The sequence below is a fragment of the Brachyistius frenatus genome, unplaced genomic scaffold, assembly GCF_029030835.1.
Source record: "Brachyistius frenatus isolate BFR_SWC_R1_liver_20210118 unplaced genomic scaffold, ASM2903083v1 Contig_170, whole genome shotgun sequence".
Lineage (NCBI taxonomy): Eukaryota > Metazoa > Chordata > Actinopteri > Embiotocidae > Brachyistius > Brachyistius frenatus.
The window spans coordinates 437,034-452,500 of record NW_027210769.1 but is presented as its reverse complement, the minus strand read 5'-3'; the positions used below and the strand labels follow the sequence as shown (position 1 = coordinate 452,500).

At 43.2% G+C, this 15,467-nt stretch overlaps 1 protein-coding gene across 1 annotated transcript in view; it reads left to right on the top strand.

The window, feature by feature from the left end:
- Positions 1 to 11,596, top strand: part of arhgap1 (Rho GTPase activating protein 1) — a 16,729-nt gene extending 5,133 nt beyond the window's left edge. The window contains exons 2-11 of the mRNA XM_069717216.1: positions 3,885 to 4,102; positions 5,257 to 5,355; positions 5,478 to 5,571; positions 8,518 to 8,646; positions 8,783 to 8,890; positions 9,645 to 9,721; positions 9,938 to 10,015; positions 10,140 to 10,268; positions 11,191 to 11,294; positions 11,370 to 11,596. Coding sequence (XP_069573317.1) covers positions 3,979 to 4,102; positions 5,257 to 5,355; positions 5,478 to 5,571; positions 8,518 to 8,646; positions 8,783 to 8,890; positions 9,645 to 9,721; positions 9,938 to 10,015; positions 10,140 to 10,268; positions 11,191 to 11,294; positions 11,370 to 11,537 — 1,110 coding nt within the window. The 5' untranslated portion in view covers positions 3,885 to 3,978 and the 3' untranslated portion in view covers positions 11,538 to 11,596. The remainder of the gene's footprint in view (positions 1 to 3,884; positions 4,103 to 5,256; positions 5,356 to 5,477; positions 5,572 to 8,517; positions 8,647 to 8,782; positions 8,891 to 9,644; positions 9,722 to 9,937; positions 10,016 to 10,139; positions 10,269 to 11,190; positions 11,295 to 11,369) is intronic.
- The last annotated feature ends 3,871 nt before the right edge of the window (positions 11,597 to 15,467 follow it).

Here is a 15,467-nt window from a genome sequence, read left to right as displayed (position 1 = left end):
CCTGTGTGAAAATACCACCGACATATTAGAAAACCAACCAATGGCTGAAAATGAGAGTGAGGATGGAACAAAAGTACTCGACTTCATGCCGTTTTCACTGAAACACTTCTTCTGTAATGACTCAGCGTAAATTCACACAGTACATTGAACTTTTTCTTCCTTATCGAAGTCTGCTTTGATGACACAAAATGGGCCTTCGAGCACAATCAACTGGAACGGGTGGTCGTTGCCTCGGCAACACATAGCCCAGTTTTACAAAATGACAGTTGCCGCTAAGCTAATTACTCAAAATGACATGAATTTTGGCAAAGGCAGACAAACATGTTTAAAATGACCCAAATATAGGATGTTACAACTCGGTGTTTTGTACTTACCCACGGCAGCAAAAGCAAAGCAATAAAGTTTAAAATGAGGAACTCTGCGCTGGACATTGTTTGTGGACGATCGCTTCTCGTTTCCCTGCGATTGCTCCATTTTGGTTCCGTTCGACCTCCAGATATCAACGAGGACGAGCCGGCGGTGGAACGACGTAGTTTTCTTCAGGGACCCTCAGAGGTGAACTGATGGACAGTTTTGTGTCTTCAAATGTTTCAAAAGGCTCAAAAACGACAGTTGAATCTTCCATCGTGACATTCTGACTGTCAATCAGGTGCTGCGTTCAAATGGAACTCGCGTTGTCATGGTGATGGCATCCTTACTGGTGATTGGACGCCTTCGTACAAGCGAACCGCCGTTCAGACCCACAGGTTACAGCTATCGGTGGGCGGGACGGAGTATCGTCAGGTTTCCAATCAAGTCTTCCAAATATGGTCACTTCCTGCTCTGAAACCGCTCCGAACTAGAAAGATTAAAAATGTGTTTTTACATGCACTGCTGGTTGGTACCTGTTTGAGGTTTTGAACATAGAGTACTGTACGTCCTCGGTCGTGTGCTGCGACCTCCGTTTACCTCCGATGACCTCCGGTGACCTCCGATGACCTGCTGTTGTGGCACAAAGAGAAATAATACTAAAAGAGGAACCTGTTACTGTCCACATCATCCAAAACTGTACTGAACCCTGTCAGCATCTTGGTAAGTGTGTGTCTGTGTGTGTGTGTGTGTGTGTGTGTGTGTGTGTGTGTGTGTGTGTGTGTGTGTGTGTGTGTGTGTGTGTGTGTGTGTGTGTGTGTGTGTGTGTGTGTGTATGTCTGTGTGTGTGTGTCTGTGTGTGTGTATGTCTGTGTGTGTGTGTGTGTGTGTGTGTGTGTGTGTGTGTGTGTGTGTGTGTGTGTGTATGTGTGTGTGTGTGTGTGTGTGTGTGTGTGTGTGTGTGTGTGTGTGTGTGTGTGTGTGTGTGTGTGTGTGTGTGTGTGTGTGTGTGTGTGTGTGTGGTCAGCAGCACTAGGCCGACTGTGTTGGTTAGTAGTGATATTTATTTAAAGCAACATGCTGTCAGCTGGCATAACATCACACAGGGAGAGAACAGTGTGTGTGTGTGTGTGTGTGTGTGTGTGTGTGTGTGTGTGTGTGTGTGTGTGTGTGTGTGTGTGTGTGTGTGTGTGTGTGTGTGTGTGTGAGATGAAAGAGGAAGAGTGTAGCTGGAGAGTTAATATGTGAGCAGAGGAAGAGATGTTGTGGTTAATTGAAGCAGCCGGAGGCGCCGTGTGAATGTTTGAATAAATAACGACGGTCATCACATCGGAGGAAAAGCTGGACACGAATACGACCCTTTATTCACGTGTTGTCTGATTCTGCTGTCAGACAAACAACGACCAACAGGAAACACAAAATATCCACATTTCAGTCGGAGTCGTCATTGCTGATGTTGCAACGCACATCTGGAGAGTTCACACCGTTGTCCACAAATCAGATCTGTTCGGGACAGACTGTCCGGATTTGGTGCATCCAGACATCGCTGACTTATCTGCGTGGGTTGCCGTGGTAACGACGTACGCACAGCTACGCTGGGGACAGTTTATTTCATCTTCTGTCCGTGGACTCGATCTGATTGGAAACCTGACGATACTACGTCCCGCCCACCGATAGCTGTAACCTGACTGCACCCCAGGCCTGTCAATCAAACAGACACGCCCCCAAAAACAGGTGTTCTTGAATCTTCTTTTCTAATGAATGAGGGATTATTTTCAGATGGACCTCCAGAAAACTAAGAAGAAGGAGTGACTTTAGCTAACAACACCGAGATAACTGATGGACACATTTTATTCACTTTGGATTTGATGAGAGAAGTTGAATGGGAGTCTATGGAGCCGGAGGCTTTTTGGAGCCGACCTCTAGTGGCACTCGCTGGTATTGCAGCTGAATTCTGTATCAGAACCATTTTACAGACCCAAGGGCTACGACCACTTTACGGTCGATGCGTTACACCATAGCAACTAGGGGAGACTGTGTAACATCTCCATGGCAACGACTCGCTGTACCTCTGTTTTAGATTTCAGATTGTTTTAGTAGCTGTAATAGAAGCGTGTTAAACATGAATGAGGATAAACGCTGGCGGGTGTCGTACAGACTCGGGTGTTTCTGCTTCGATCAGCTGACAGGATGCTGCAACGGCTGTCACTCAGTTTTTTCACGTCAGTCAAAATGCCAGTTTAAGTTGTTATTTCTATAAATCCACTTATAAGACCCCACACAGCAGGCGTCCTCACACATGCCTGTCAACGTTTATGTCAGTTTTCCTGCTGCGGTGAATCAGAAGTGTGGATGTCGGCTGATTCCCAATTTGTTTTCCCACAACAGAAGTCACGATTTAAGGGCTTATTTCAAAAGTGCTTTTTCAGGTTTAGTATGTTACAAAGAACCAATGACGAGTGAACATTAGGCATTATAATTCATTAGTATTACACAAGAGGGTCGTGCTTTAACGTCATCACTGCTAATAATCATGTTAAAGGATCACCCTCGTTTAATACTGCGATTATACAACATAATAACCCAACTAAATAAAACATGTAATCTAAATGTAATCATACTGTGGCGCAATTCACTCTAGATATTAAACTTTTTGTTAGTGCGATCGCCGTTTCCATGGCGACACAGAGTATAACTAACAACTGGGAAAACAATCATTGGACTCTTTATGTAACGTACGTGATGTCTCCTACTCCAGGAAGTAGTCGGACCCTTAGCAACCACCCTAGCAACAGAGAGGATTTCTAGTCTCCAACTGAATAAATACAGAACATAGAAACACTAAACTGATCAGATGGCTCAGTCTGGATGGAACAAAGATATCTGATGAACAAAGATATCTGATGAACTAAGATATCTGATGAACAAAGATATCTGAGGATGTAACTAAGGATGTTAAGTGCGTGACTATCCGTGGTGTTACGGTACGGGTGCTCGGAGCGACCAAAAAGGACCAAAAGAGACCCGACTTCACCAAATGGGTCATTTAATAGACCTATAACAAGTAGAAACTACATTTTATTATATGAAATTAAATTATTATTCTATACGCCCATTGAGGAAGTGGAGTCATATTTATTGTTATGATGATTTGTTCCGAATGTTCAGTTGACCAATCAGATGTTTGGGGGCGGAGCTACTGGTTGTATAATAATACATTTACTTCACATTCACCTTGGTAATAATAATAATGTGACTTCCTTCCTCACGTATGCTCATTTCTGATTTGCTTGCTTTCCTTTCTGTTCACGTGACCAACATCTCTTCATCGCATTCAGATTATTCATACATAATTGCAATATTAACACCGTGCGCTAACAAGAAAAAGAAGCTCTCTCCTCCGTCTTTACGTTCAGACCTCAGATGATCTTTGCTTTGAGTGATTAAACATTTAAATCCGTTGATTATCTTGTCTTTTATCGTGACGTGAGAACCGGAGGATGTTCGCTGACCTGTTGTGTTTCTGTCTCTTGCAGGCTGCATTTTTGTGTGTGTGTGTGTGTGAGAGAGTGTGTACCTAAGACATCCCCCTGCAGTGTGTGTGTGTGTGTGTGTGTGCGAGGGTGTGTGATGTCTTCGGAGCTGCTGGTCGATCTGGGCGACGACCCTGCGACCGCACAGTTAGGACAGCTGAAGCTGGCTACCATCGAGGACCAGCAGTGGCCCGCTGATGAGCCGACGCTCAGCAAGTCAGGTGAGGGGGCGGCGGGGGGAGGGGGGGTAAACATCCAGAAATATCCAAAACACAACCGGCTGAACCGCAGCAGCATCCAAAGGCCAAACATGGACCATGCAGCCGCAGCCTCGCCCATCACAGCACACCACTGGCCCAGGTCGGCCTGTTAAAGTCAATGAGCACTAAATGCACCACAAAGTGTTGCGTCATGTCTCCTTCCTGTTTTATCTGCAGAGTGTTTCCTTTAGCCGGAAGTCTTACAACTCACTCCTGTTCACGAGGACCGGAGCAGCCGAGTGTAAACACACATCAGCAGGAAAGGAAGTAGAAAAGTATTGTGAGGCAATGCAAAAGTTGTCCTCAAAAACTTCTCTCTGTGAACCTTCAAGTTTCTGGAGTTTTGAAAGTGAAATGTGGTCCCATTCTTGCCTGATAGAGGATTTCAGCTGCTCAACAGTTCAGGGTCTCCTTTGTTGTATTGTTCATGTCCTGATGCTCCAGATGTTTTCAATGATTGACAGGTCTGGACTGCAGGAGGCCAGTTTATCAGCAGACTCTTCTACTAGAGAACCATGCTGTTGGAGTACGTGCAGAATGTGGTTGGACGTTGTTCTGCTGAAATAAACAAGACCTTCCCTGAAAGAGACGTTGTCTGGATGGCAGCATATGTTGCTCCAGAACCTGAATATATCATTCAGCATTAATGCTTCCTTCCAGATGTTCAAGCTACCCATGCCATGTGCACTAATGCATCCTGTACCATCACAGATGTTGGCTTTAGAACTGAGCTGATAACAAGCTGGATGGTCCCTCTCCTCTTTAACCTGGAGGATGCAGCGTCCATGATTTCCAAACAGAATCTCAGATTGTGATCCATCAGACCTCAGGACAGTTGTCCACTTCACCTCAGTCCATCTTCAATGATCTCGGTCCAGAGAAGGCGGCGGTGTTTCTGGATCATGTTTCTATCTGGTTTCTTCTTTGGAGAGTTTTAACATCATTTGTGGACGCAGCGATGAACTGTGTTCACAGACGATGGTTTTCACAAGTGTTCCTGAGCCCATGCAGTGATTTCCACTCCAGAATAGTGTGTTTTTAATGCAGTGTGTATTATATGCAGTGTTTTTATTGTCTGCTTGTACATTGATGTATACTTTGTGCCTGTGTTTCAGAGACAGATGTTTCGCAGTGCTTCGACGCCAGCTCTCCACATCTGCCCTGGGACCATCCATTCTACGACATCGCCAGGCATCAGATCATTGAAGTGGCAGGTCGGTTCTCCAAAATCACAAACCTTTATCGTCCCACTTTTATCCTTTACCAGCATTTTTTCTTCTGAACAATGTTCACAATTGAAAGTCTTTGTTTTAATGTAAACATATGATGTCTGTAGGTGACGATAACTTCGGCAGGAAGGTGATCGTGTTCAACGCCTGCAGGATGCCGCCTCAGCACCAGCTGGACCACCACAGTTTTATATCCAGTCTGTAGTTTTATATCCAGTCTGTAGTTTTATATCCAGTCTGTAGTTTTATATCCAGTCTGTGGTTTTATATCCAGTCTGTAGTTTTATATCCAGTCTGTAGTTTTATATCCAGTCTGTGGTTTTATATCCAGTCTGTGGTTTTATATCCAGTCTGTGGTTTTATATCCAGTCTGTGGTTTAATATCCAGTCTGTAGTTTTATATCCAGTCTGTAGTTTTATATCCAGTCTGTGGTTTTATATCCAGTCTGTGGTTTTATATCCAGTCTGTAGTTTTATATCCAGTCTGTGGTTTTATATCCAGTCTGTGGTTTAATATCCAGTCTGTAGTTTTATATCCAGTCTGTAGTTTTATATCCAGTCTGTGGTTTTATATCCAGTCTGTAGTTTTATATCCAGTCTGTGGTTTTTATATCCAGTCTGTAGTTTTATATCCAGTCTGTGGTTTTATATCCAGTCTGTAGTTTTATATCCAGTTTTATATCCAGTCTGTAGTTTTATATCCAGTCTGTGGTTTAATATCCAGTCTGTGGTTTATCCATATCCAGTCTGTGGTTTTATATCCAGTCTGTAGTTTTATATCCAGTCTGTGGTTTTATATCCAGTCTGTAGTTTTATATCCAGTCTGTAGTTTTATATCCAGTCTGTGGTTTTATATCCAGTCTGTGGTTTTATATCCAGTCTGTAGTTTTATATACAGTCTGTGGTTTTATATCCAGTCTGTGGTTTTATATCCAGTCTGTAGTTTATATCCAGTCTGTAGTTTTATATCCAGTCTGTAGTTTTATATCCAGTCTGTGGTTTTATATCCAGTCTGTAGTTTTATATCCAGTTGTTATATCCAGTCTGTGGTTTAATATCCAGTCTGTAGTTTTATATCCAGTCTGTAGTTTTATATCCAGTCTGTAGTTTTATATCCAGTCTGTAGTTTTATATCCAGTCTGTGGTTTTATATCCAGTCTGTGGTTTTATATCCAGTCTGTAGTTTTATATCCAGTCTGTAGTTTTATATCCAGTCTGTAGTTTTATATCCAGTCTGTGGTTTAATATCCAGTCTGTGGTTTTATATCCAGTCTGTAGTTTTATATCCAGTCTGTGGTTTTATATCCAGTCTGTGGTTTTATATCCAGTCTGTAGTTTTATATCCAGTCTGTAGTTTTATATCCAGTCTGTAGTTTTATATCCAGTCTGTAGTTTTATATCCAGTCTGTAGTTGTTTTATATCCAGTCTGTAGTTTTATATCCAGTCTGTAGTTTTATATCCAGTCTGTGGTTTTATATCCAGTCTGTAGTTTTATATCCAGTCTGTAGTTTTATATCCAGTCTGTGGTTTTATATCCAGTCTGTAGTTTTATATCCAGTCTGTGGTTTTATATCCAGTCTGTAGTTTTATATCCAGTCTGTGGTGGTTTTATATCCAGTCTGTAGTTTTATATCCAGTCTGTAGTTTTATATCCAGTCTGTAGTTTTATATCCAGTCTGTAGTTTTATATCCAGTCTGTAGTTTTATATCCAGTCTGTAGTTTATTCCAGTCTGTAGTTTTATATCCAGTCTGTAGTTTTATATCCAGTCTGTAGTTTATTCCAGTCTGTAGTTTTATATCCAGTCTGTAGTTTTATATCCAGTCTGTAGTTTTATATCCAGTCTGTAGTTTTATATCCAGTCTGTAGTTTTATATCCAGTCTGTAGTTTTATATCCAGTCTGTAGTTTTATTATTACATTTCTTGGTTTGCATGACTTCTGATGAAGAAGTGTTTCATTTATGAATTATAGTCTCCAGCTCGTAGACGTTCTGGGATTAAAGTCAAACCTGTAATTTAAGCTTTCTCAATAGGTTTTAATCTCAAGTTTAGTCAACGTAGCGCTAAAGATCATTTATGGGAGTTTCCTTCAAACTTTTAATCCTGTAACTCGGTTTATGAGCCGACTGTTGTGAAACTTCCTCGGTTTGGTATTTAGGACATGAAGTGGTTGTTATGTCTCTGTTGGGGTGTTTCTACATGTGTTCCTCTTTAAACGGACCGGTTACATCGTGAGTTCATTTTAAAGAGAACTCGATGTCGATTTTTATGTCGCAGGTATTTAATCAGCAGGAAGTTTTATTTGTTGTTGTTTCCAAAATGTTTCTATTGAAGGTAGAAAGATATTCTGGATAATCTAGAAAAAATGCAAGCCCGGGCCACTTCGTGTTCACAGTGCATCGTTTGTTTCTGATTGTTTTCATCAAAAAAGTTTGATTTTGCGGTGAATTTTCAAAAAAATTGCAATGAAATATTATTTTTTTTGCGTAAAATTGCAGGAATGCGAAAAAAAATTGCAAAGTCGAGAAAGAAAAATGCGATTTACTGCGATCTCCTGGAGGGACGGATCGCATTAACACGGTGGTCAGATGCAGCGTTCATGGGGCTCCACTGTGGCACGTTTCCCTAAGAGCACACAGTTCATTTGGTCAGAGTTCCCAGCATGCAGCAGTGCAGGGTGGAGACCTCTGACTTTTACCAGATGCAGCGCTTTAAGTGAAGAAATGATCAGGACGCGGCTCCGGTGACATCTAGTGGACGATGTAGGGAACTGCAGGTGCAAACGATATTAAATGTGTTGCTTCATGAATCCCTGCTGAGTTTTAAGCTCCTTTTAAATCCTCTGCTTGGACATTTTAATACAAGCAGCAACATGACACCCACTTTCATCACTGAAAGATAAATAAACTATTTTTTTTGGGGGGGGGGGGGAGAAATAGAAATAGTTTTTTATTTTAACAAAAACTTGATGATTTGGTGAAAACTGTCTAAAACTGGTGACATCATGAATCCCATCAGGACCTGTTTAATCAAGATCATGAATTAAATTCAACTTTTTTGGTTGTTTCAAACCAGCATTTAGAAATCTTGTGACCTATAAATGTTCCCGTTTTGTTCGACACTAACTGGAGTTGACTCATTTGAAGCCCATTTTTTTGTTGTTGTCTCTCTTTTAGTTTTAAGTTTGGCAGGAAGATCAACTACGTGAGCTACCTGAGTGAGCTGGAGGACGTGGTGAAGTGTGAGCAGCTGCTGATTCCTGCCCGCGTCAAAGAGTAAGAAAACAGCCGCACAAGCGCTTTTACATTCGCTGCTGTGGTTTCCACCGAGAAATCCTCTCAAACGAAACACGATGACTTTGTTCTTTTTAAAAGCCCACCGCAGCTAATGATGTACCTTTGTCTCCGTCAGGTATGACAACAAACTGAGAGCATCTCTGAAACCGGCCGCGCAGCCTCCCATGTCCCCCCCCCGCAGCCCCCCCCTCCCCGACCAGGTGTTCGGAGTCCCACTCGCTCTGTAAGTCACCCATTCGCTGTTAGACTGGTTCGTCACTGGAAATGTTACAACCTCCTTTACAAAAAAGTGGTGACAGGATCATGTTCACCACTGAGCTGCATCACCTCTTTTAACAACACTCTGTAAACCTTCAGGCACTGAGGAGACCAGTTTCTAGAGTTTTGAAAGTGAAATGTGGTCCCATTGTTGCCTGATGGAGGATTTCAGGATTTATTGCTCAGCATTCATGGAGCCTTCCCAGATGTCTGTTTATTTATTTATTATCTGTGTTTATACAACGCCGTTTCCCAAAAAGTTTGGACGCTGTGTAAAATATGAATAAAAACTGAATGTGGTGTTTTGCAAATCATTGTAAACCCATAATTAATTAAAAATAGACCAAAGACAACATTTTTATGAATAATATATGCTTATTTTGAATTTGATGCCAGCAACTTGTCCTTAAAAAGTTGGGACCGGATCATGTTCAACACTGAGCTGCATTCCCTCTTGTTTTTACAACACTCTGTCAACATTTTGGGAACTGAGGAGACCAGTTTCTGGAGTTTTGAAAGTGAAATGTGGTCCCATTCTTGCCTTTTAAAGGATTTCAGCTGCTCAACAGTTCAGGGTCTCCTCCTGTAAACGTTTGGTCTGAGTTCAGTGTTTCTAACCTGTGTGTGTGTGTGTGTGTGTGTGTGTGTGTGTGTGTGTGTGTGTGTGTGTGTGTGTGTGTGTGCGTGCGTGTGTGCGCGCACGTGTATGTGTGTGTCAGGCTCAGACAAAGGAATACAGATGCTAATCCGGTTCCTGTGGTGATGAGAGACACCATCAGCTTCCTTTCAGAACAAGGTAACACAAACACAACAACGCTGTAGTTCATCACTCGACTGTTCTTTTATGCCGCGTCAGCAGAAAAACACGCATCACGCGTGTTTTTCCATCGTCACACGCGTCCGACCAAACACAAAACACCTTCGATGTGGACGTGGAGGCAGTAATAATGCCTTGTTGTGTTCTCTGCTGTGTGTGTGTGTGTGTGTGTGTGTGTGTGTGTGTGTGGGTCAGGTTTGGAGATCGAGGGGATCTTCAGACGGTCGGCCAACGTGACTCTGGTGAAGGAGGTCCAGCTCCGGTACAACTCGGGTACGACCAGCAGCAGATCTCTTTTACACGTCTTTATGCATTTTTGGTTATTATTTTGGTATTTTGGTATTTTGGATGGAGTTTCTTTCCTTCCTGACCGTGTTTTGGTGTTTTTATTTTTTAGGTGCATCAGTGAACTTCAGAGAGATTGAAGACGTCCACTTGGCGGCGGTGATCCTGAAGACGTTCCTGAGGGAACTTCCTGAACCGCTGCTGACCTACCAGCTCTACAACGACATCGTCAACTTCGCCTGTAGGTTCACACACTTATTTATATGATTAGATTTCATAGAAATATGTCAACATGTCACATGTCAACAAGTTTGACAAAAAATGTTGCTTTTAATATTCTATTTTTAAGTAATAATGGGCGTCTAGTCTTCTGATAGCCGACGTGTTTACATGTCACAGCGGGGTGGGGGGGTTAATATGAAGTACCACCACTCCATTGAGAGGAAATATTGTAAAAAATACTGAAAAAATGGTTCCAAACAAAAGAAAATCTGTAAGAAAGGTCCTCTGTGATCTCAGAGGAAGTCTTGTCCTGAAATATTGGTGTGTTTACGTTCTGGTTGGTGTTAAAACAGCCTCCAGTGTAATATTACAATATAACTAAATAAAACATGTAATCGAAATGTTTTCATATTCACTCTCAAAATACAATAAAAATAACAATATATATTTTTGTTAGTGTGATCTCCGTTTCCATAGCAACACATGGGGCACAACAGACAAACTGGAAAACTATCAGTAGGCTCTTATGTAACGTACATGATGTTTCCTAGTTCCAGGAAGTAGTCGGACCCTTAGCAACCACCCTAGCAACAGAGAGGATTTCTAGTCTCCAACTGAATAAATACAGAACATAGAAACACTAAACTGCTCAGCTAGCTCAGTCTGGTTGGAACAAAGATATCTGATGAACAAAGATATCTGATGAACTAATATATCTGAGGAACAAAGATATCTGATGAACTAAGATATCTGATGAACAAAGATAATCTGATGAACAAAGATATCTGAGGAACAAAGATATCTGATGAACAAAGATATCTGATGAACAAAGATGTCTGGTGAACAAAGATATCTGATGAACAAAGATATCCGAGGACGTAACTAAGGATATTTGTCCAACATCTGGATGCTGAGTGAGTGTTTGTGTTTGTGTGCTCCAGCTGTGTCCAGCGACAGCCAGGTGACGGTGATGAAGACGCTTGTGGAGTCGCTGCCGGAGGAAAACTACGCGTCTCTGCGATACCTCATCACGTTCCTGGCGCAGGTATGACCGGCGGACCGCTCATCAGCTTCCTGTCCTGTAATCTGTCCTCTGACAGCTTCCTGTCTGCGTGTTCAGGTGTCCGCTAACAGCGAGGTGAATAAGATGACCAACAGCAACCTGGCGGTGGTGTTCGGCCCCAACCTGCTCTGGGGGCGGGACAACGCCATGTCACTCAGCGCCATCGGGCCAATCAACAACTTCACCAGAACCCTGCTCGACCAGCAGCACCTGGTCTTCACCTAATCACCGACGACCCCTTAACCCCCCTCCCCTCCCCTCCTCCCCTCCCCTCCCTCCTCCCCTCTCCCCCTCCCCCCTCCCTCTTACCCTGAGGTCTAAACGCCACTGACACCCTCCCACCCCCCCCGCAGCAGTTAGCTTTGAGCTCCGGACCAATCAGGAGCTTCGTAAGGGACGAGCCAGTTTTATCTGCTTTTGCCCTTAAAATACTCTTAAAAGGTGCAATATGTTCAGTTTTTAGTTTAAAACATTCAGAAATAAACTGAAACAGGAATCTATCTATTATTGACGTTAGCCAGCCAGCCCCAGCCCGTCCTGGGCCATAATAGCGCCTCAACAAGTCATCGTGAGTCGCTGCAGCGTCCACGCGTTCCTCCCTGGGAGCTAAACAGCTGTTGATGCTAACGGTGGCTATGTAGCGATAGCTTCTGACTGTATAATGTTAGCCGTGTTCTGGCTGGTTCGTCGGGACGAATCCTGGACCGTCACCAACTCCACGACGTTTTTCCCGGTCGCGCGTTCAACTTCCGTTTGACTGCTCTGTTCCACCGACAGCGTCGATCTCCTCGGTGTGCTGCTTGTTTCTCATTCCAGACGTAGACAGATGTTCGTGAGCAGCTCGTTCAGCGAGCGGCCGGTTTCAGGCAGCCTCCTGTGTTTGTCCGAGCCGGTGAAGACGCGTCGTCGTTCGGTTTTTACTCCGGAAAAAGCTCGCTGCCAACTCGCGGCTTCACCGACGGAGACCGGGCTCCCCGGACTCACTGTCGCCTCCTAAGGTAGAAAGTGGTATTACGAGACACAACTTCATTCTTGACTATTGCACCTTTTAAAAGAAAAAAGACCATTTGGACCAAGTGCATGTTATTTATTGTCGCCGGTCTTTACGATCTGACCGGCCCGTTCGCAGTCTCGTTGTTGTACGAAGTGTTCGGGACTGCAGCCGGCTTTTCCGTTTTCGCCTTTTGTCACCAGTAGTATCGACCAAGTACCGTGAGCGTAGCGCCGTGACCCCTGACCTCCCGAATCAGCACTTTCCCAAGCAGAAACACATCTGACGACATCGCTGTGATGTTGTTTGGATTGTTCCTTAAGTTCATACATTTCTCTTTAAACACAATCTCGTACTAAACAAAACGTGTTTGGGTTGTCCTTTACGTTTATTTATTTTGAAAACACAACCTCTGACTGAATACTGAAGCTGAATAAAATGGGCTTTTATTCTGATGATCAGGTTGGCCCGCTTCGAAGAGCTGCAACGTAACGGCCTGCAGTCCTGCCGCTCGCTTCCCTTCATCAGCTGCATGTGTTTGTATCCGGCTGCCGGACTTTCCTCTCGATAGCAGGTGAACGTAGACGTCCTGTTTTCCGTCTCTGTATATCTGTGATGTGCCGTTTTTTCTATGTCGTGCCAAAAAAGAAACAAAACAAAACAAAAAATGGCCTTCAGCTTTGCCGAACGTTCCCAAACGTCCTCTGTGATGAATCTGAACTGGAGAGATGAACGACTCAGGTTTAAACTCGGTACCTAACGTTGAGGACAATCTGGGAGGTGACAGGAAGCTGCAGTTCTGTGATTAAAGGCTTCAGATTAATATACTGAGCTCCCTCCTTATTACACTTTAATATTTGATTATTAATAGCGATATCCAGACGTTCCCTCCACGTCTCCACATCGTAGCTGTTTAAACTCTTATCATCAGAGCGGTGTTAGTTAGTTGGTCAGTTCCCAGGACCTTTAGTTACCCCAACGCCTTTATTTTGAAAATTTCCACCTTAAACTCAACACTTCCTCCAAGTACTGCTGGATCCATTTCCTATAATGTCCATTATCATAACACTAATTCCATCAGTACAACAGGATTATGTCACAGTTTTTATTCACTATTTAATTCCAGTTTTGATACTTTTGCATTTTTCGCTTTCACTTAAATATTTTGTAAATTTAGTTTTTTCCATCGTAAAAGTCTTCAAGTCTCGTTTCGGTCGGCTTTAATTTCTGCAAAGTAGAAACGACAGGACTTTAAATCCTGAGTGAAAGTAGTGTCCGAGCAGTCGCCATCTTGGCTACGTTGGAGGAAGGGGGCGGGGCCACCGATGGAAAGAGATTGTCAAATAAAAGGCGTCTGAGGAAGCTGACATACAGCACAGAGGACCCCGTTTCATTTCTGTTGTCATGTGACTTTTATTTTGATCTCTACTTGCCATATATTTTATATTGATGCCACTAAAGGAGCTCGGCCAAGTAGCGCGATGGTTCCTGGGTGTTTCTACGGTAACGGTACCCCAACACGCTCTGCAGTAGTTACAGATAAGACACAGCTTGTTTATCATATATTCATGCAGAGTAGTTTGATTTCCAGGCGTGGAGCAGAAGGACTGTGGAGATGATTCAGGTACAGGAAGACTTCGACCGGTTGGTTGTTCTTCAGCCTTTCTGCTTGAAATGACTTCACATCCTCCAGAAACCCAAACATTCACATCCATGTTGTGAAATAGTTTGTTAGCTTTATTTCCCTCCGGACATTAATTAGACAGCAGCCAATCAGGTCGCTCGAGCAGGATGGAACGAGTTTGAGTTTGCGAACGTCGAGCAGGGAAACCATGACGATACTACGCCCCGCCCACCGATAGCTGTAACCTGACTGCACCGCAGGCCTGTCAATCAAACAGACACGCCCCCAAAAACAGGTCTTCTTGAATCTTCTTCTCTAATGAATGAGGGATTATTTTCAGATGGACCTCCAGAAAACTAAGAAGAAGGAGTGACTTTAGCTAACAACACCGAGATAACTGATGGACACATTTTATTCACCATTTACCATTTTTCAGATCTGAAGCTACGAACTCTTTTATATCCAGTTTATGGGTCTGACCCCAAAAAAAGAAAGAAAAAGGCAGAATTATTGCTGCAGAAAACTGCGTTAATTGGTGAAACGTTTGTTTGGGAAGCGTCTCTGCAGGTGGAAACGTCTCTCAACACTTTCCTGCTCCGTTTTCCAACATGTCACTCGGCTCCTTTCATTTTTCTTCCATCACTTGTAATATTTCTGCAGACGTCATCGTCTGTGTAACTCGGCTGATAATAAATACTACAGCGGCTGCCGTGGCGGTGGACAGACGGTGGTTGACCTCTGACCCCGACCAGCTGCGTGTCCTTCCTGCTGTGCTTCTGTCCGTGGGTGAAGATCAGTGTTGTAATGTTGCCGTAGCTCTCAACGTCCAAACATCGCAAGTTTTAGTTTGACTGAAGCTGAAAAGCATAAAAAAAGGAAAAACCCCCGACTCCAGCGTTTCCCTGTTGTGACCCCCGTCATGCCGAGCGGTGATTGACACGCCCGTTGCTGTCCACAGCATGTGGGTGCGTGTTTGATGCGTAAATGCTGACTCGGCTGAACCCGACACATTTGAACAGACAAACGTGTCAAACCGTCGGGCTTGAAATATCTGGACGGCAAAAAATGAAAAGATAAAACACCAGGGCCCCTGTGAGTGGAGGTTTGTGTGTGTGTGTGTGTGTGTGTGATTGTTGTGACTTTTGTAGTTGTTGTTGTTGTTGTTTTGACATGATAAAAAAGGATGACCTTATTTTCGGTCGACGGCTCTTTTCAAACCATTCAAAACCTCATTTAAAATACGACGAAAATAAGAAAGCAGTTTAATTTGTAAAAAGAAAAAGGAAATAAGCGTTGGAGATACGAACGTTGTCCTTTTTTTGACATTATGAAACAAATCATCTTCTATTATAGTTCTCTTAAACCCATTCAAAACCTCATTTAAAAAACAACAAAAATAAGAGGAAACCAAGAGTTTATTTTTTACAATAAAGAGATGCTAACTTTTTTATTTTAATTTAATTTTAACAACAGCAGTGTGTGTGTGTGTGTGTGTGTGTGTGTGTGTGTGCGTGTGCATGCTCGTGCCTTAATCGTTCCC